The sequence below is a fragment of the Megascapheus bottae genome, chromosome 5 (genome assembly GCF_031878675.1).
Source record: "Megascapheus bottae isolate mThoBot1 chromosome 5, mThoBot2.hap1, whole genome shotgun sequence".
Taxonomy (NCBI): Eukaryota; Metazoa; Chordata; class Mammalia; order Rodentia; family Geomyidae; genus Megascapheus; species Megascapheus bottae.
In genome coordinates, this window is record NC_143513.1 from 38345897 (window position 1) to 38368173 (window position 22277).

The 22277-nt window shown below is 36.4% G+C and overlaps 1 protein-coding gene across 2 annotated transcripts in view; it reads right to left on the bottom strand.

The window, feature by feature from the left end:
• Phtf2 (putative homeodomain transcription factor 2) overlaps window positions 1-22277 on the bottom strand; it is a 109415-nt gene that overhangs the window by 50302 nt on the left and 36836 nt on the right. For both annotated transcript variants that reach the window (XM_090332909.1, XM_090332910.1), the window contains exons 3-6: window positions 9409-9465; window positions 3067-3136; window positions 1746-1904; window positions 621-786 (exon numbers count right to left, since the gene is read on the bottom strand). In XM_090332909.1, coding sequence (XP_090189035.1) covers window positions 621-786; window positions 1746-1904; window positions 3067-3136; window positions 9409-9465 — 452 coding nt within the window. The remainder of the gene's footprint in view (window positions 1-620; window positions 787-1745; window positions 1905-3066; window positions 3137-9408; window positions 9466-22277) is intronic.

Genomic DNA, 22277 nt, shown 5'->3' on the forward strand with positions numbered 1-22277 from the left:
AGGTTGCATGGTTTCCCTCATTTGTAATAACTAAAATATGTGTATGAAACATTTCACAAAGGATCACTATACCCCAATCCCTAGGTGCGTATGACTATTTATAATGAAGCATATCAAAATGAACTCTAAGAACTAGAAACAAGAGGCTCCGGTTATGTTCTGTTTGTGGTTACTTCTGTTTTTCTTTTTGTTTTAATTGTCTATACCCCTTGTCTTGTATATAAGTTTATCTAATCTGTGGAAGAGAAAGGGAATCACAGAAACAGCAGGACAAAGGATGAACTATTGCAATAATGATACTGTAGACACTATGTTGGAAATGAAATTCACAACTTGAAGCAGAAAGGAGTGGGAGCAGAAAGCAGGAGAAAATGAGGGACAGGGTAATAGTGTTCAAAAAGAGATGTACTTATAACTTCACTTACATAACTGTAACTCCCCTGTTCATCAACTTTACAATAAATAATTTAAAAAGAAAAAAATTGTCTGGTGATTATTCTGGAGCTCAGTGCTTTAATTCAAAGAATAACTTTATAGCATTTCAGTCTATGAAGCAGTCAAAAGAATTGTGGGTTCAAAGGACACTGAACTCAAAAAGACTACTTTTTGACAGAGAGTACCTTCTTCTTTTACCAACTGTGCTTAGAGGAGGTTTGGGTGTTCTTGTTGAAACAATCTGGCAATGCACAGTTCCCAATAGCAGCATCAGCCATATCGGCCCAATCACTTCTGTCAGAGGTATGCTATGTGGGCTAGAAGTGGAACAGAATAATACTATTGCGGCAACTACAAAAAGGGAAAGAAAATACATAATTATAGATCTGAGAGTTGCTTCTTTAAAACTTTTAAAATTGTTCTTACATTATCTCTTGCCAGATTCTTTTACTAAATTTAAATTTTTTAAAAAAGCTCTCTACCTGAGCTCTTTAGACCCTATTGTGTTTGCTATAATCTAACCACAGTATTCAGTAATATACTCTTGGAATGAGATAATATGCAATATAGTCTTTAAAATAAACCTAAAGATAGAGGGGCTGTTGACAAAACACATAACTAATCATTAAGGATTTTGAAATCAAGGTTTTTCTTAAGCAACACATTAAAAAGACTTAAGAGTATCAAACAAATGAATAGAATTGCTTTCTAAGTGTAATGAGATAGAGATTGTTTCTTCTTTGGTCTCAGAAGTGCTCTAGTATTGTAGTGTCATGTTGTGCTGTTGCTAAGACTAGACGGCTCTTGTGTTGGGAGAATGCCTAATGAAGCTGTGAGAATGTGGTTCAGAGGTCAAGCTATTTAGTCCTCTCAATTTCTATTTGTTTTAGCCATCCACACATCTATGTATTTCTTACTATGTTGGGAAGGAAATTCTCAAAAAAAAAAATTTTTTTTACAATCCTGGGCCTGGGCACTGTTCCTGAGTTTCTTTTGCTCAGGTCCAGAATTCTACCACTTAAGCCACAGAATCATTTCTGGCTTTTTCCGTGTATGTGGTATGGAGGACTTGAACTCAGGACTTCATGCATGCTAGGCAAGCATTCTACCACTGAGCCACATTCCCAGCCTTTCTCAAATACTTTTAATACCAAGAAGTTTTGTGTCTCACTAACATACTCACACTTGGCAATAGTACAATTAGAACATGCACTAATAGCATATATAATTTATACATATAACTTAGTAACCCTAAAAATGTAACATCTTGAAAGTTAAAAACAAACTTCAGTTCCATCTTTCAATTATACCTTGAAGAAGGTAAAGGACAAGAAGCCAGAAAAAGATGACCTTCGATGTTACTTGTAACCACCACCGGAAGAAAAATGGAAAAAACACAACTCGAACAATTCCTTTTCTAGTCAACGAAGTCCAAGGACTTTCAGGCTTTGCCTTGGCAAATGCAGACCCTGAGGAAAAGTAAAATACAATAGCAGACTCCATTCACTGTTCTTTTTAAATTTCTTTACTGAAAAAATAATTCAGCATTTGCAAACAATAACATGGACATAATTTTATTCTGTACCAATGCTATGAGTGAGAACTTCCAATTTGAAGTGGTAATACTTTTTACAATAACTCTTCATGCCATCATACTAAATCAGGTACTTGAAAAGATTACTGATTGAAATAAAAGTATTTCTTCCACCTATTTAATAAGCATAGGAGAGTTTTATTCAAATGTCAATTCCAATTAGAAATAACAAGTTAACATTTCAGTTTTATTTCTAAAATAGTACTTCTGGGGCTTGAACTCAAGCCTTAAGCTTGCTAAGCAGGTAGCCTATTACTTGAATTTGTATAATAAGGGCCTATAGTTTATAAAGAAAACAGGAATTGTTATTGTTTAATAGCAGCTAAGGTACTAAATTATCTATAGCTAATATTTTGTCATTATCTTCAGAGGAAAAAAGGACTACTAAACCATACTTAAATGCTTCTATTCTCATTTACACTGTTCCTGTTAAGACCCACACTGCAAAATTTCTTTTCACCAATTTTCAGATGTGAACCATTTTGAATTGTTTCCTCAAGATCAGTATCTCAGCCAGGCCCTGGTGGCTCACACCTGGTAATCTTAGCTACTCAAAAGGCTGAGATCTGAAGACTGCAATGCAAAACCAGCCTGGGCAGGAAAGTCCATAATGTTTTCCCTAAACAGCAAAAAGCAGGGAAGTAAGCTGAGCACTCCTGTAATCCTGGCTACTCAGGAGGCTGAGGTCTGAGGATCAAGGTTCAAAGCCAGCCTGGGTACAAAAGGAACTGAGACTCTCATCTCCAATTAACCTCTAGAAAACAGGAAGTGGGGTTTGGTTCAATGGTAGAGCCATAGCCTTGAGCTGAATTGCTGAGGGACAGCGCCCAGGCCAAGTTCAAGCCCTATGCCAACAAAAAAAAAAAAAAAAAGAAAGAAAGAAGAAGGAAAAGTAGGTAAGTAAAACTGTGGCTCTAGTGGTACAGTACTACTTCGAGGAAGAAAAAGAATAAAAGCTAAGAGACAGTGTCCAAGCATTGAGTTCAAGCACAAAAAATAGAAGGAAAAAAAAAAAAGATCAAGTATCTAAGACTTACCTCTTACAAGATCAACATCTATGAGGTCTGGTTTCACGTGTGCTGTTTTCTTTGGTTTATTTCTTAACCCCTGTAACACATTAAAAGTAGTATTGGAATCTCATATGAATGTTATTTTAGTTCAGAATAAGCAGAAAAGGATCAACCTCTAAATATTTCAGTTTAAAATAAAATCTTTATGAATTAGGTAAAAAGATACATTAAGTATTCATTACAAATGGAAAATAATTACAGCACTATTATAAATTTTATTACTTTACAAAAGGCATGTTCAGGGATGTGTGTAACATGCAAAGCTTGTTTGTTTCTAACAGCAAATTTCTAATACAAAAACCCTCACTACACCAAGTCACTTTGTGTATACAGACTAAATGGTCCAAGAGTCAGCTCTCACCCCAGATTGGTATTAGCACAGTATGGAGGACGAATGGGGAGCAGAAGTCCCAGTGGACCTCAAAATTCACATGATAATCACTGACCAACTCATTATGTCACCTCACTGCCTTAGAATTTAGATAATATGAGGTTACTCTCATGACTTGAATCTACTTATTTGAAATTACTAAACTTTAAGATTAAAGTGAGGGAAAAAGCTATGGAAAAAAATGACATTACTACTGAAGATGAGTTTGTTAAGAACTGGAAGAGCTTAGACTAAAGTCCTCGGGAGCCAAAAGCTATACAAGATGACACAAGAGTTTAGGAAATTTTTATACATTCAGCTAGGCAAGCCTTAAGGCCTTTCTTTTGGACCTGATACAAGTAACAATGACCCCCCTAATGTTAAAATCAGATTAAGAACTATTAGCATATAAAATAAATAAGAGAACATCAATAGAGATCATAATTAATTAAAATATCTAAACTAAAAGTATACTCTGAAATCAAGACACAATTAATCTTTGAATCTCTTCACATACTATATTCATCTGAAGTTGTAAACTATACATAGACACAAAAGAGAAAAGGAGAAAAGACTGGTGATTGAAGATAAAAAAAACAATAATTTTATATAGTTTATCTTCATGTTCTTGAATTGTATATTTGCAAAGTCATTGTACTATTTATATACCAAAATCCATACAGTTAGGTTGAATATTGTGGGTAATAACTGTAATCTTAGCTACCTGACAAACAGACATAAAAGAATCACAGTTTAAGATGAACCCAGGACAAAGGGTGAACCAGTGTAACAGCGATATTCACAAGACAATCTGCTGAGAATGAACTTTACAGCTTGGGAGGGGGTGGGGAGGAAGTGGGAGAAAAATATGGGAAGGGTAGGGTCACAATGTTCAAGAAGTAATGCACTCAACTACCTTACGAATGCAACTGTAACCCCTCTATGCATCACCCTAACAATAAAATAAAATAAATTACACTTAAAAAAAGATGAGCCCAAGTAGAAAGTTAAAAAAAAAATGAATTAAAAATCCCGCCTTAGGCCGGGAATTTGGCCCAGTGGTTCAAGTGCTTGCCTAGCATGCACGAAGACCTGGGTTCAGTTCCTTGGTACCACATATATAGAAAAAGCCAGAAGTGGTGCTGAGGCTCAAGTGGTAGAGTTCTAGCCTTGAGAAAGTCCAAGGACAGTGCTCAGGCCCTGAGCTCAAGCCCAGGACTGGCAAAAAAAAAAAAAAAAAAAAAAAAAAAAAATCCCGCCTTAAAATACAAGTTGGCCATGATGGCACATGCTTGTAATTTCAACTAATCAGCAAATGGAAGTCTGAGGCCAGCCCATGCAAAACATGAAATCCTGCCTGAAAGGCAAAGCAAAATGGACTAGGAATGACTCAAGTAAAGCATCTGCTTAACAAGCACAATGACCTAAGTTCAAAACCCAGTACCACAAAAAGAAAAAAGATCCATGTTCTCGATTTTCACTATGATTTTCAGATACATTTCAGAGTAACAACAACAAAAATAATTAGTACATTCTCAGCTGAGGCCACATTAGTATATGGACATGTTCCTACCAGTCTACTTTGTAATATATTTTTCACATTATTGCATATTCTGTTTTGCCCTTTGGTACTGAGGGCGAATTTAAGTTCACTCACTTGCTAGGCAGGTGCTCTGGCATTTAAGCCATTACCTCAACCCATATTTTTATGCTATGAATTAGCAAATGTTCAAATGACTCTCTGGCATGATACTTCAGTTCTATTTGGTGTTTCTAAATGCAAGAATGCTTTTCGGAGAAAACACATGTCTGGCTTTTACCTCTGCTTATACCTGAGTTACTGGCTATGAGTTCACTGTTGATAAAAATCAATTATATACACACATACACGTAAGGTATTTCAGTGTGTTTTGACCAGCTAATGAAAGGGAACCTAAATCTGAGAAACAGTACTCTACTGTATATATGAATATATGAGCTATTATTTCTTTATCCATCATCAGCAGATGGAGATTTAGTTATTTCTATTTGTGCTCAGTGCTACAATAGACATGTGAGTTCAGCCATCTCCTTGACGTATTAATTTCATTTCCTTTGGATGTTTACCTAGGAATGAGAGAATCAGATCACTTCCTGGTTCTATTTATTTCTGGTGATTAGGTTTAGTTCCCTTATCCCTCTTTTCCTCTATAATGATTTCATAAGCTTGTGTTAAAAGATTTAAAAGTCTGATAGGTACTAAGGGGAAAATCCTGAAATTTACATTTTTCTTAATTGACACATAAAAATTATACATGTTTATGGGCTATGATGTTATTTTTGTTGTTGTTACTCTGAAATGCATCTGAAAATCATAGTGAAAATCGAGAACATGGATCTTTTTTCTTTTTGTGGTACTGGGTTTTGAACTTAGGTCATTGTGCTTGTTAAGCAGATGCTTTTCTTGAGTCAAATCCCAGAACTCCCAATAATAACAACAAATACACACACATACACAAAATTTTCTGCTTAGTATCTTTCAATGTCTCCTTTACAAAAGGAAATGCACTCATCACCTGACTCATGTAAATGTTATCCCTCTGTATATTATCTTTATAATATTAGTAAATAATTTTTTAAAAATTGAAGAAAAAAATCCTTCAATGTCTCAATTGTTTTCCAAATGATTTCTAAATTCTTGGGTTAGACATTCAATTCCCCTTCATAATCTGATTTCTCTTTTCCTATCTACCTTTATCTCTGAACACCCTAATAGCTCCCAACTCAATTAAATTCCAAATTAAATTCCTTAAAGATTTCTGACTCAGTCATGTTTCTTAAGTATATTTCCATATGTTCTCCACCAGTCCTGTATGTCTTACCCATTTCCTTCCCCAAAGTCTATTCATGATCCATTTCCTCTATAAATCCATAATCTCCCCAGGACTGTTTCCCTTGCATTTTTTAGAGAGATTTATATACATGTCTCTTAATATTTATATTGTTTGTAATCATGGATCCCACTGCAAAATTATAACCTATTTTATCTGTCTGTCCTCACAACTTAATCCAATAGTTAACATACACTACAATCTTTAAATAATGTTTTCATTATCTTTAAGAAGTTATAGAAAGGATTTATCATTCAACAAAACAGCTTGTTAATATATTGAGACTTGATCCATTCAACATTCTCACTCATCCTTCCCAAACTATCCTTTCCCTTACTTTTATTAATTCTGTGAGATACACAATGGATTCTTCATCATATTTTCCCTCACTTCTCTTCATTTGTCTATTCCCGTCATCTTGACCCCAACCCAAGCTCTTTCAAGTACCCATTTATTTTACCTTTTTAAAAAATTACACTGCTGGCAGTGCTTCAAAAGGCTAAACATAGAACTCCCCTATGACCCAGCAATTCCACTACTTGGCATTTACCCAACTAACCAGAAACAAGGACATACTAAACCCACTAGCACAACAATGTTCATTGCAGCACTATTCACCATAGCAAAGATATGGAACCAGCCTAGATGTCCCTCAGTTGATGAGTGGATCAACAAGTTGTGGTATTTGTACACAATGGAATTCTATGCTGCTGTCAGAAAGAATGACATCGCCCCATTTGTTAGGAAATGGAAAGACTTAGAAAAAATCATATTAAGTGAAGTAAGCCAGACTCAAAGGAACTTAGGCTCAATGGTTTCCCTCATTTGTCATAATCAGTAGAAACCTTGGGCTCTCCTAGCAGAGATCTGCAATAGAGCAAAATCTTGATACATAAGGACATATAATGTGAAGCTAATTGAAAGGACCTCCAGGATATTGCAACAAAAGCCATATAATGAATGATTGTTGTCCTTAATGTACTATGTTGTCTCTCATCTCCTTTGCTGTCCCTTGGTTATCTCATATTGGTATAGTATCTCACTTTGTTATCTGATATATTGAATTTATTTGTATTTGGATATTTGAAATTTGATAGGGAAGGGGGGAAAAACCAAGACGGGTGGGGGGTGGGGGGGAGGGAAATGGGTACCAAGACATGTGAAAGGGTATCAATATATGTGAATTAATGCATCTTCTATCTGGCAAATATCATGTAACCCTTTTACTAATTACAATAAAAAAATATACATACATAAAAAAATTACACTGCTGAGGTTCTCCCTTAAATCTATTGTATTCCAGTTAATATACTTTTGTAGATACTTTTGTATACTTGAATACCATACAAGGTATTTGCTTATGTATTTGTAAACCAATTTTAGTGTCCACATATTAGGGAAAATATGCAGCCTGTCTCTCCATGTCCCAGTTACTTTATTTAACTTAAATTTTTAGGTCCTTTCATTTCTTTGAAAATAATGCAATATATCACATTTTCTTGATCCATTCATCACTGGTCAGTTTTGTTTGTTTGGGGCTTAAACTCTGGGCATGGGCATTGTCCCTGAGCTCTTCAGCTTAAGACTATCTCTGTACCATTTGAGCCACAGCACCACTTCCCCATTCATCCATTGGTATTGGGGCTGATTTCATACAGTGAATAGTGTTGCAAAGAACATGGTTGTGCTTGTGGCTTTAATGTGTCCTGGTTTGTAATCTTTAGGATAAATGCCCGGGAGTGGAATTGTTGCATCATAGGGTGTTTGTATGTTTAATTTGTTAAAGAATCTCCATACTGCTTTCCAGAGTGGCTGAACAAATTTTCATTCCCACCAACAGTGTATTAGGACTCCCTTTTGCTCTCATCCAAGACAGACTTTGCTATTGTTTGTATTTTAATGATGGCCATTCTAACTGGGATGAAATGGAATCTCGGTGTTGTTTTGATTTGTAATTCCTTTATGGTCAGAGATATTATTGCTACATACTACAATTCTGTTGTAAGTGTAGATTCTTCAAAAAGATAGCTTAAAGGTAACTGACAAATATCAAAGAATTTGCCCTGTATTATATTTTGCCCCTTTGAACAAATTCTTATAGAACTATAACAATAGTACTCAATCTCATTTAAACTTTTCTATACAAAATAGAAAATGTTAATTAACTACTAAAATAATCTCTGAGGCCAGATTAAATTTAGCTCGTGCAGGAACATACTGATTAGTATTTATGCAAGGAAAAAAGATAAAAATCTTATCATCACAAGAGTGCTGAGAAACAACAGATTAAGTTTAAAAAGTTTTCATGCTAGCAAGATAACCTAGGAAAATATGGCCATGAAACAGGTAATTATATGTTCAAGAAAAAAATTTCCACAAAAAACATTTAAAGTTTTACTTTCCTAAATTCTTTTTTAAAATGACAAACTTTGCAGCGACTCTTTTTGCATTCAGGTCATTCGGTTAGTGGCACCAAACAGCAGATCTCAATTAAGCAGAGCAGCACTTGCAGAGTCACTCAGATGGGAAAATCCCTGAGACACTTACCAGTTTAATAAACTGTATAGAACAATGACAGCATCAAAAGGGAGGAAAAGCAAACTAGAGGTATAAGATGACAAGTGAAAAGGGAAAAAAGCTGACAGAAATAATCATTAGAAATTAAAATTTTAAAAGAATAGAAAGATATTACAAAATAAAATAAATGCATGAATAACCACAAAAGTAAAACAGTTTATCTTTCCATTTAAAATCTTTTGCTAATTTATACATTTAAAGTGCATGGAGAAGCTGGGGTGCGGGTGGTTCATGCCTACAATCCTAGCAACTCAAGGGAGAACCTTTGTTTGAAGCCAGCTTGGGTAGAAAAGTCTATGAGATTTCAGCTACAATTAACCAGCAAAATGCTGAACTGGAGGCATGCCTCAAGTAGTAGGAATCAGCTATGAGCAAACACGAGACCCTGAGTTTAAAAGTCCTGTCATATGTAAAAAAGAAGTACATGGATTATTAAATGTGACTAATAATTCACAAATTACATTTCAGAATAAACAAAAATAAACTTGTTACCTTAATTTCTCTTTGTTCCACAGATTTCTCCCATATTTGTTGATCATATGCTCCAATCTATAAAAGAAAAAAGATAATACTGAATCAAATCATCTTTGTTCATACCCATCTCTAAACTGTAAGTTACAGTTTTCATTAAGCATAGTTAGATTTGGCTCTGTCTCAGACTTCTGGGAACAATGTTGTATCATAGGGATTCTCAAAGAATGGTTTAAAGATTACCAATATTAGAAAAACCTTAGAACTTGCCAGAAGTGCGGGCGTGGGCTTCAAGTCAGTTGCTCAATCAAAAATATGAGCGTGGTGGCTCAAAAATAGGTTTTTAAAATCCTTCTAGTTCCTGGGTACCAATGGCTCACACTTGTAAACCTAGCTACTCAGGAGGCTGAGATCTGAGGAGCATGGTTTCAAGCCAGCCCAAGAAGGAAAGTTCAGCATAGTGGGAGGAGTCTATGTAAAACAGTATAGGAATTCTAAAAGCCCTTTTATCTTAAAGCTTCTTTATTACAAGTTGACTGGCAAGACAGTTAAATCATACCTGTGGCTGGGGACAAGCACATTCTCTGAAAGAGACAATTACTGTTTTCAGTTGCCACAGCAAGAAAATAAGTGATATTTAGACTGAAGAAGAAAAGAAATGTCTTACCATTTGCTCAAGTCTTACACTCATGAATCAAGAAAAGATTTATGTATGTAATAAAACTGGAATTATTTTAATCAGATTATATGACAAAAAAGATATACTATTGTGAGTCAAAGTGGTCAAACACCTATAATCCCAGTGCTAGAGAAACTATGCAGGAAGACCAGAGATCAAGGCTAGACTAGATTACAGTTTTTGAGACCCTGCCCAAAACCTATTTCTAAATTACATAACATTTTGGCTACTTTCTAATTTTATCAATCTCCTTTGCCTTTCTCTAATGTGTCCAGTGTCTTGGTATTTAGCAAAGCACCTAGCTCAATTGCTAGAGGACCTGCCTAGCAAGCACACTGCCTTGGGTTTAATCCTTAGTACTAGAGAGAAAAGAAAAAGTAGGATATGTACTCAATGTTGGTAGCTTCTTAGACATACCAGAGAAATTAATACTTGAATATTTTCATAAGTGATTGCTTCAAGGAAAGAAAAATATGCTGTAAGAGGAGATTCTGAAAACCAAATTCATTATTTTGTAGTGTACATTTTGTATATTATTTTGTTATGTACACGTATAGAATTGTCTGGTGTCTAGATAGAATAAGCAATTTTACCAATGTACTTGTGTTATTTTCAGAGATGTATGAATATAGTAAGACTCTACTGTACTATTACCTAGTCAAGAGAGTCTGGGGCAGCCAGTTCCAGATGACTTAGAATTGGCCTACTACCTCTACAAATTCATCCTGTACCTTCAACAAGCCTGACCATCCTATAGAATCTTTTTAAAAACTATCCATAATAACAGCAAGGACAATTTTAAATAGTTTCCAATACAAACTCTTATTCCCATTTCCAATGAACAGCACCACTCCTGGAAGAACATACAGTCAATTGTTTCCCTAAGAGGACTGAAGATATAAGATATAAATATAATTTTCTGAGCTGGGTGGGTTATAATCCTAGCACAACTCAGGAGGCTGATTTAGGGTTGTGGTTCAAAGCCAGCCCAAGCAAAAAAATCAGTTAGGACTCTTATCTCCAATAAACTACTTAAAAAAGCCAAAAACGGTGCTGTGGCTCAAGTAGTAGAGTGCTCACCTTGAGCAAAAGAAACTCAGAGACAATGCTCAGGCCCTGAGTTCAAGCCCCAGGACTATCTATCTATATCTATATCTATATCTATATCTATATCTATATCTATATATATCACATGTATATATAATTTTCTCTTTTTCCCACCTGTCTTATCTTATTTTCTCATCTTTTTATTTTTCACTCTCCTTGTCTTCATAAACTTTGAGTTATTATAGAGGTCAAGTTGAAAGATTCAAATGGGTTGGGAGTTTGGCTTAGTGGTAGAGTGCTTGCCTAGCATGTGCAAAGACCCAGGTTCCATTCCTCAGTACCACAGACATAGAAAAGGCTGGAAGTGGTACTGTGGCTCAGGTACGAGACTCCTGCCTTGAGAAAGCCCCAGAACTGGCAAAAAAAAAAAAAAAAAAAAAGATTCAAATGAAAAAACAAGAGAGCAACATCTTAAAAGTAATGAGATTAAAAAGAAGAAAAAAGTACAAGATAAACTGGAATATAAAATTTAGTAGTATCAAGGACTGAAACTGAAGTGAATACTCTCTAGATGCTTGATCTACTTCAGATTGAAGAAAAACAAGGGGCCGGCAGTTTGGCCTAGTGATAGAGTGCTTGCCTAGCATGCACGAGGACTTGGGTTCGATTCCTTGGTACCACATAGAAAAAAGCCAGAAGTGGTGCTGAGGCTCAAGTGGTAGAGAACTAGCCTTGAGAAAGTCCAAGGACAGTGCTCAGGCCCTGAGCTCAAACCCAGGACTGGCAAAAAAAAAAGAGGAAAGAACAAAAAGAAAAACAATGTATAAATGTAAAACTAATATAGCTAATATACTACATTACACAGCAGATATTTAAAAGGATAGATGAAAAATATCTGAGAAGTATAGTAGTGAATAATGTTTGTCTTGCTGTTTATCTTCACTGATGTTATCTTTTTCACATTATATGTGTAACACATTCCTAAACCAGTATTCCAACTCAGGTTTGACTTCAGAAAGGCCAAGTCTGTCAGACTCATTTTTTATTATAAACTGAAATACGTTCCACAGTCTTATCATTGAATAGTTATGGTAGGGAATCATTTGTCTTTATCTTACATAATTCTAATTTTATAACCTTCCAATATACTGAGATAAAATGCAGACATAGAAGAGAACACAGTGAAGGAGGGAAGCTGGGGGGAAAAAAAAGTGGATAAGTAACTAGAAAAATAGACTGCCCTTATCCAGGTATCTGCTGAGGCTCCTGAGAAAATAATCTGCAATGAGTATGATAGTATTACACATTCAGATGTTTAAAAAAAATCTAGATAATTAGATGACAAAATGGAAAAGAGGAACCACTTAGGAAAAGAAGTATCCTAGAAAAAACTATTTGAAAAGCTACTCTTAGGAGATAGGATTACTCTTTAGGTCTTTACATTCAGAAGAGCTGAAGCTCAGGTATCCTGGGCTGAAGAGGCGTCTAGCTTCAAAAGAGCTAACTATCTGTACTTTAATTAGATTAAGTGCTTAGATAAAGGATTTAACAGTTTACAAAAACACATAAGCAAAGTGAAGGAAGACCCAGATTTGCAAACATGTTTTAAGTACCTAATTTCTTTAATAATGAATATATAATAAAAATACCACTTGTAAAAGTTTTTTCCGACCACAAATTATGCAAATTTTTATTTTTTTGAATGTCATTTAAGAAACTTTTAAGAAGCTTTTAATTTTCAAAAATACCAAATGTTTTACAAAGATGATATAAGACCCAAATCCCTTCATTATGTACTAGGACAAATGTAATCTACTTCTGTTTGCAAGAGTGAACATGTTAAAAGTAGAATAAGAATACCCAGGGAAACAGGTAAAATTAAAGAATCCTCAATGATTTTCCTAAAGAAAGGAAGACAGAAAGACGGGGGAGAAAAGGAAGAAAGTAGTAAGAAAAGGGAAAAGACACACCTGCACTTGGTAATAATCATTTCTATCTCCAAATACATATTAATAACTATTTCTCTTGTAACTGCTTTTTTTAAATATTTGCCCTCTACCATAAACTCACAATAGGCAAAGGTTATGTTTCTGTACCTAATGTGAAAGTTCCATATTTTAACAGCTGTATAACCAAATGATTATTTTTGTCTTTGAGGCTTTTTATAAAAGTAAATGAGTTAATCAGAGACTACTGTTTGTCATTATTTGGAGTCAGCAATTTATTTCTGTTTTTGAGACAGAGGCTTTCCAGATAGCCCAAGCTGGTTTCAACCTCCTTACCCTCCCACCTTAATGTCTTGAGTTATTCCTCTAAGCCTTACTTGATCCAGGTTCTGGTGGCTCATACCTGTAATCTTAGCTACTCAGGAGGCTGAGACCTGAGGATCACAGTTCAAAGCCAGTCAGGGCAGGAAAGTCTTGGAAACTCTTTATCCTATTCAACCACTTAAAAAAGACCTCTACAAAAAAAAAACAAAAAAAACAAAACCTCTACTACTCTGAGCACAAAAGCTCAAGGACAACACCTAGGCCTAAGTTTAAGCCTCATGACTGACAATAACAACACCTAATTGGGCAGACTATATTCTCAATCTGAATGAATGATTAAGGATACTAGAAAAGACATGTAGCTGAGTTGGTATTAGAAGTAGTCCTGTACTTATGTTTATATTTTTCTCCTACCATCAGATTCAACAGTCCAAAATAAGGAGAGGAACTTGAATATTCATTTACTTTCTGCTATCAAGTATCTACACTTAACAAGCTCACTCATTTAATCTTTATGGCCTCCTTTCTCTTTCTCTAGTACTACTGAACCATCAGTGCTAAAGACTTTAGATAAGGCAGACACAAAAGCCCAACACAAGGTGTTAGATTCACAGTGGAGAGAGAATAATCCATGAAGATGGTCAGGCAGGGCCAAATATCAATCTAAGTGGGATGTGAAGAACCTTGTCAGATGATGGAAGTCAGTGCTTGGGGCTTGAACTATAGGCCCAGGAGGACAATGTCCCTGAGCTCTTCAGCTCAAGGCTAGCACTCTATCACTTTGAGCCACAGTGTCACTTCCAGTTTTCTAGTAGTTAACTGGAGAGTCTCAACAGTCATGCCTCGGCTGGTTTTGAACCAAGATTATGAGGTCTTAGCCTCTTGAGTAGCTAAGATTATAGGTGTGAGCCACCAGCACCTGGATCAAGGTGTCTGGCTCAATGACAAACTTTTTATATCTTACATTCAAGTGTGCCAGTGGATAATAAAATACGATCCTAATTTTGCTGGGCAAAGGTCACAATGTTAACATTGGGGCAAAGTATGATTTAAATTTGTTTTCTATTTATCTACACTTCCATTTCTCCTATGACAGAAATCTTTATAGAAAAGTAGCATTTTAAAAATCAAGAGAAATGGGATTAATAACCTCAATAAGAAACTTACTGTCAGCTTAGTCTAAGTTAACTGGTGGTTTTGGACACATTTTCTCATGGAAAAGTACTGTGAGTAGATGTGTGAGCCATGAAAAAAATCAACAGCCACTGCTCAAACATAATTTAGTAATGTCTCATGATGAAACTTTTGGGGTATGAAGTAATATTTTAAAATATATTGCAACTGACAAAATTCTAATATTATAAAGAGTGCATGGACACACACATACACACATACACATACACATACACATACACATACACATGCACACACATTATTAGATCATAGGAGATTAGGAAAAAAATAAATTGAAGAACCAGAACTAAAATATACCAATCCCTAAGGAAACAAGAACATTCCACCAAGGATTCCTGTGGTGGAAGAGTAACTAAAATTATATTAAGTGGTGATGCAGATAATTCAATGGTTCATACAAGAAAGAAAAGCACAGACTGAAGGAAGCTGGCAAGTGGTTTCATGGGAGAACTGGTTGAACTCCAAGTTCTGAGAGAAGCCAAGAAGAACTCTTAGGCCTTGGTAGTAACAAGCTAAAGTTGGCCATGAAAAAAAAAAAAAGAAGTAGCCACAAATTGCTTTATCTGATGCTTCCCTGCTAGTCCCTCTCAATCCTCAAAAGAACTAAAAGATTACCCTCAGAGGTAACAACACTTACTAGATGTGTTGTGAGATTTCCTTCAATAACTCCCAAGTGATAAGACATCATCTTTAATAACGAAAGATTCGATACATTAAAACTTGAATTTAAAGGTTAAAATCACATATTTAGCTGATTCAATACTCATCTCTACTTTACACTAAAATCACTAAACCAATACTAAGTAGAAAGGTCTGAAGTCCTGCTATCTTCTAAAAGGGACTAGTAACCACCAGGTCAGTGTTATTGGTTCTCATCTGACTAAAGCTGATCTAATCAGATTCCTCTACATTACAAATGTCAGATTAAACAGGAGAAGCCTAAGAAACTGAATAAAATCAATATTAACAACAAAGCTCAAGAGAAATTCTACTGCTGAGGAACCAAACATGGCCTTAGTTTGCCTTTCCTTCTCCAGTTTCTCTTGTTAGCTATTGGCACTGCTTACACATCTAGTGAAAAGTAGAAGCAGAATAGAGTGGTGTTTTTTCCTAACCCAACTTTAATGAGAACATTGCTGTTAATGCAAACCAACACCACACTGCATAATTTACAAGGACTATTTACTTTCCAACTTGCTGGTTCATAGCAATAAACACTCAGGGGATTTATTAATCAAGGTACTGCCTGTTTAATAATTGTTTTCAATAAGTCATCTTTATCTACTTCAAAGAAGTTGAAATAGCATTTAGAAATTCCTAACTTTAGACCAAAAAAAGAATCTGCAATCCAACTAATTCAGAGCTCAAGTAGGAAAAGGTCAATACATGCCAATCAGTCAGGAGGGATTATTGCTTATATGACAAATAGAACTCTTTCATCTAAAAAAAATTTTTTTTGCCAGTTGCGGGGCTTGAACTCAGGGCCTGAGCACTGTCCTTGGACTTTCTCAAGGCTAGAGCTCTACCCTTGAGCCACACAGCACCACTTCCAGCTGTTTTCTGTGTATGTGGTGCTGAGGAATAAAACCCAAGTCCTCATGCAGGCAAGCACTCTACCACTAGGCCAAACTCCCCGACCTTGTTGTTTCAAGGATCAAACCCCTAGTAAGTCAAATACTCTGCAACTGAGTCACATCCACAGCAATTCATTTTTTGTTTTCATCTCAAGAAAACCTAGAACTTAAATTACAATTAGAAGACTTTATTTCCAAGACCTCACAGGATACAGCCAGAATCTTCAGGAAACCATGAAAAATAGACTGTGACCATTTAAATGCCTCCCTTAGGATTTCCAAAACAAAAGAAAACTCAAACCAAAATCATAAAATGCAAAATTATCAATTAAAAGATAAATATTAAATTAAAACCGGGGGGAGGGGGATTCGGCAGAAGATGGCGGCAGTTCAGGGTGAGACATACTGAGCTCCTGCCAAGAGTCATGTACTGGCAGTGCAGGAGACAGTCCTCTAACAGAAATTGATCCTACGTAAGCTTTAGGACCACAGAGAACTCAGGCAAAGAGGAAAAAAAGGAAGAATACCAGCACAAAAAGAGAGCATGGAGCTCCGCCGCGGAACGGCCGGGAGACAAAGGCTCTTCTGAATCAGAGCAGAGAAAGCGCTCCACAGCAGCGCAGACCCGCCGGCTGCAGACAGAGTTGCGCGAGCCCAGAGCCGACACCCGGCCATGGACGGACCTGCCAGCTTCACGGAACCGGAGAATCCAGCAATTTGTGAGTAGCTCCGAGAAGTTTCCACGTCTGCTCTGGAAATGACATTGGGAGGGAGCCCCTCCCCCACCAGCTGAGAGCAGCGCCATCTTGACTGCTGGCAACGATCCAGGCCAAAGCAATTGGAGCCTGAGAGGTGTTGCTGACAGCGCCACCTAATTGGCAAAGGATTTCCCAGAGATCCCTTAGCCAGAAATCTGGTCCCAGCACTGCTGAAGTCCATCACCCTGCGCTGCCCGCAGACCTGGTAAACAAAGCCCCCCACGGATCTTTCAGCTTTGTTTTACCAAACAAGCAATCTGATCCGAAAAACCGCGAAGCCAAATCACAAGAGAAAAAGACTTTGTGAAGTGTTTAGATCCCAAATTTACCGGAGATACAAGTTTCCTAACCTCTCCCCCCACCAAAAATAAAAAATAAAAAATAAACTGAAGAATACCCTTTTTTTAAATCTTTTTTTACCCCATTTCATTTGCATTTTTAAATGTTCTTATTTTTCTCTTTGCCATTTAACCTACACCTTTTTTTATAATGTTATGATTCATTCCTTTTTTTTTTTTTTTTCTTTTTTTCTCCTCTCTTCTCCTGCAATCCTGCTGTCACTGTGGTAGTTCCTAGAAACACAGTGACAGCTCTGGGCACAGTTTGAACAAAAATGATATCCACATTGATACAGTCACCTGCTTTTTAAATTCCGGGTTCTCAACCCTAGTATCTCTTGGGTAAGAACTCAGAACAGTGAGGAATCTCCCCCCACCTTTTTTCTTGTTTTTTTGTTTTGTTTTTGTTTTGTGTGAGTGTGTGTGTGTGTGTGTGTTCTGTTTTCTTTTCTTTTGTTGCTACCAGCCAAGAATACTGTACCCAGCTAAGCTCTCATTCATAACTGAGGGAACAATAAAAACATTCCATTCCAAGGAAAAGCTTCAACATTATGTAACAACAAAACCAACACTACAGAAAATTCTCAAAGATGTTCAACACATAGAAAACCAACACAAATGTAATATAGAGAAAGACATGGCACCTTAAAACTCATAACATCTATTTACCACAAAAACTATCAAGACACAGGCCGTAATGAAAGCTTGTAAAAATGCCAGGAACTAATAAATATTTCTCAATCCTGACTCTTAATATCAATGGACTTAACTCTCCAATTTAACGGCATAGATTATCTAGTTGAATCAAAAAGAAGGATCCATCGTTCTGCTGCCTTCAAGAGACACATCTTATCCAAAAAAACAAACTCCTTTGGAAAATGAGAGGTTGGAATAAACTCTATCAAGCTAACGGCCCCCATAAACAAGCTGGAGTTGTCATCCTAATCAAAATAGATAAAATAGATTTCAAACTAAAATTAGTGAGAAAAGACAAAGAGGTTACTACATACTACTAAAGAGATCTTTCCTCAAGGAGGACATAACCATCCTAAATATCTACACACCAAATCCTGGAGCTCTGAACTTCATCAAGCAAACTTTACTTTCACTGAAACCATACATAGATCAAAACACAGTGATTTTTGGTGACTTTAACACACCACTCTCACCTTTGGACAGATCAACAAGGCAAAAACTCAACAGAGAAACCTTAGAATTGAACAACTATATAGACCAACTAGATATAACAGACATCTGCAGATTATTCCACCCAGCAACAACACAATATACGTTTTTCTCAGCAGCACATGGAACATTTTCCAAAATAGACCACATTTTAGGCCATACAACAAACCTGGACAGATTCAGAAACACTGAAATTATTCCCTGCACTCTCTCAGACCACAAGGGCATCAAATTGGAACTGAACACACAACTCCACCAACGAAAACCCTGTAACTCATGGAGATTGAACAACACATTGTTGAATCACCAATGGGTCATCAAAGAGATCAGAACAGAAATCCAACAGTTTATGAAATTTAACAATAAGGAGCACACAAAATACCAGCTCGTTTGGGACACGGCAAAGGCAGTACTCAGAGGAAAATTTATAGCCCTGAGTGCCTACAATAACAAATTGGAAAAATCGCAAACCAACAAGTTAAGGTGTCACCTTAAGCTCCTGGAAAAAGAGCAACGAACCAACCCTAATCCCACTAGAAGGACGCAAATTATTAAAATCAAAGCAGAATTAAATGAATTGGAATGCAAAAAAACTATAGAAAGAATCAACAAAACAAGGAGTTGGTTCTCTGAAAGAATTAACAAAATTGACAAACCCTTAGCAAATCTTACCAAAAAAAGAAGGGAGCATACCGAAATACACAAAATCACAGATGAAAATGGTAATTTCACGACAGAAATTACCAAGATCCAGAAAATCATGAGGGAATACTTCTCAAACCTTTATGCCAATAAATTTGAAAATCTAGAAGAAATGGACAATTTCCTAGCCAATATTAACATACCCACACTGAATCAAGAAGAACTAACCCAACTAAACAGGCCTATTTCAAGCACTAAAATAGAAATGGCATAAGAGACCTTCAACCTAAGAAAAGCCCAGGGCCAGATGGATTCACAGCTGAATTCTATAAGGTCTTCAAAGCAGAGCTCACACCAATACTCCTCAAGCTCTTCAACGAAATTGAAAATGAAGGTTCTTTACCAAACTCATTCTATGAAGCCAGTATAACCCTCATCCCCAAACCAGAAAGAGATTCATCAAAGAAAGAGAACTATAGACCTATTTCTTTGATGAACATCGATGCAAAACTTCTCAACAAAATACTGGCCAACCTTCTACAACAACTCATCAAAAAAATTATACACTATGATCAAACAGGATTCATCACAGGGAGGCAAAGCTGGTTCAACATACGCAAATCAGTTAATATAATTCAACACATCAACAGGAGCAAGGACAAAAATCACATGATTGTCTCAATAGATGCAGAAAAGGCATTTGACAAGATCCAACACCACTTTATGTTAAAAGCTCTGGAGAAACTAGGAATCCATGGAACATTCCACAATATAATAAAGGCTGTGTATGACAAACCCACAGCTAGTATTATACTTAACGGCAAAAAGCTAAACCCATTCGCTCTAAAATCAGGAACGAGACAAGGATGCCCACTCTCTCCACTCCTCTTTAACATAGTATTAAAATTCCTAGCCAGAGCAATAAGGCAAGAAGCAAGCATAAAGGGGATCCAAATAGGGAAAGAGGAAGTAAAACTTTCCCTCTTTGCAGATGACATGATCCTGTATTTAAAGAATCCTATAGACTCTACTCCTAAGCTCCTTGAGCTGATTCAAAACTTTGGAAGAGTAGCAGGGTATAAAATTAACTCTCAAAAATCAACTGCCTTCCTCTACGCCAACAGTGAGAGGAATGAGACAACAATCAGGAAAGCAACTCCTTTTGCAATAGCCTCAAAGAAAATAAATTACCTAGGAATTACCTTAACTAAGAATGTAAAGGACCTTTTTGATGAAAACATTAAAACCTTGAAAAAGGAAATTAAAGCAGAACTGAGGAAATGGAAAAACCTCCCATGCTCCTGGATTGGAAGAATCAATATCGTGAAAATGACAATTTTTCCAAGGGCTATCTACAAATTCAAGGCAATCCCATCAATATCCCAATGTCATTCTTTAAAGAAATAGAAGAGGCAATCCAAAATTTCATATGGAATAATAAAAGACCCTGTATAGCAAGAACACTTCTTAGCAGAAAGAACAGCACAGTAGGGATTTCAATACCAATCTTTAGACTCTATTACAGAGCTATAATTATCAAAACAGGTTGGTACTAACACAAGAACAGGCCTGAAGACCAATGAAATAGAACTGAAGACCCAGATATTAAACCACAGACCTATGGCCACCTAATCTTTGACAAGGGAGCCAAAAAAACAGAATGGAAGAAAGATAGCCTCTTCAACAAGTGGTGCTGGCAGAACTGGTTAAGCACTTGCAGAAAACTAAAGTTGGATCCTTCTTTGTCACCCTATACTACAATTAACTCCAAATTGATCAAAGACCTGGAGGTAAATGCCAACACTCTGAAAACTTTACAAGAAGGGATAGGAGATACACTAGACCTCTTTGGCACAAGTCGAAAAAACTTTCTTAATAAGGACCAAGAATCACAACAAATCAGAGACAGGCTGGATAAGTGGGACTGCATTAAACTGCAGAGCTTTTGTATGGCAAAGGACATAGCTAGTAAATTAATTAGGAAGCCTATAGAGTGGGAGAAGATCTTCACTAACCATACAACAGACAAAGGCCTCATATCTAAAATATATCAACAGCTCAAAAAATTGAATCACTCCAAAACTAATCTCCAAAGTAACAACCATCCCATGAAAAGATGGGCCAAAGACTTAAAGAGAGTCTTCTCTGAAGAAGAAACAAAAATGGCCTATAGACATATGAAGAAATGGTCAACATCTCTGGTCATAAAAGAAATGCAAATCAAAACAACTCTAAGATTCCACCTCACTCCAGTTAGAATGGCCAGGATCAAGAAAACTAATAACAACAGATGCTGGAGGGGATGTGGCCAGGAGGGATCACTAACTACTACACTGTTGGTGGGAGTGCAAACTCGTTCAACCACTATGGAAAGCAGTATGGCAGTTCCTCAGAAAACTAAACATAGAGCTCCCCTATGACCCAGCAATTCCACTACCTGGCATTTACCCAATCATCCAGAAACAAAGACATACTAAATCCACCAGCACAACAATGTTCATTGCAGCACTGTTTACCATAGCAAAGATATGGAACCAACGTAGATGTCCCTCAGTTGATGAGTGGATCAACAAGATGTGGTATTTGTACACAATGGAATTCTGTGCTGCTGTCAGAAAGAATGACATTGCCCCATTTGTTAGGAAATGGGAAGACCTAGAAAAGATCATATTAAGTGAAGTAAGCCAGACTCAAAGGAACTTAGGCTCAATGGTTTCCCTCATTTGTCCTAATCAGTAGAAACCTTGGGCTCTCCTAGGGGGAGGGAAATGGGGACCAAGACATGTGAAAGGGTATCAATGTATGGGAATTAATGCACCATCTATTTGGCAAATAGCATGTAACCCTTCTACTAATTACAATAGAAAAAATATGAAAAAAATGAATAAATAAATTAAAACCAGGGATTGTTGAAAGAAAGTTGGCAGTTATGGCTTGCTAAGTTTACTTGGTAAGTAAACTACCAAACAGAAAAGGAAACATGTCTATATAAGGATTCACACACAAATGTTTATATCAGCCATATTTTTAAAAGCAGAAAAATAGGGGCTGGGAGTTTGGCCTAGTGCTTAAAGTGCTTGCCTAGCATGCATGAAGACCCGGGTTCGATTCCTTGGTACCACATACATAGAAAAAAGCCAGAAGTGGTGTTGAGGCTCAAGTGGTAGAGCTCTAGCCTTGAGAAAGTCCAAGGACAATGCTCA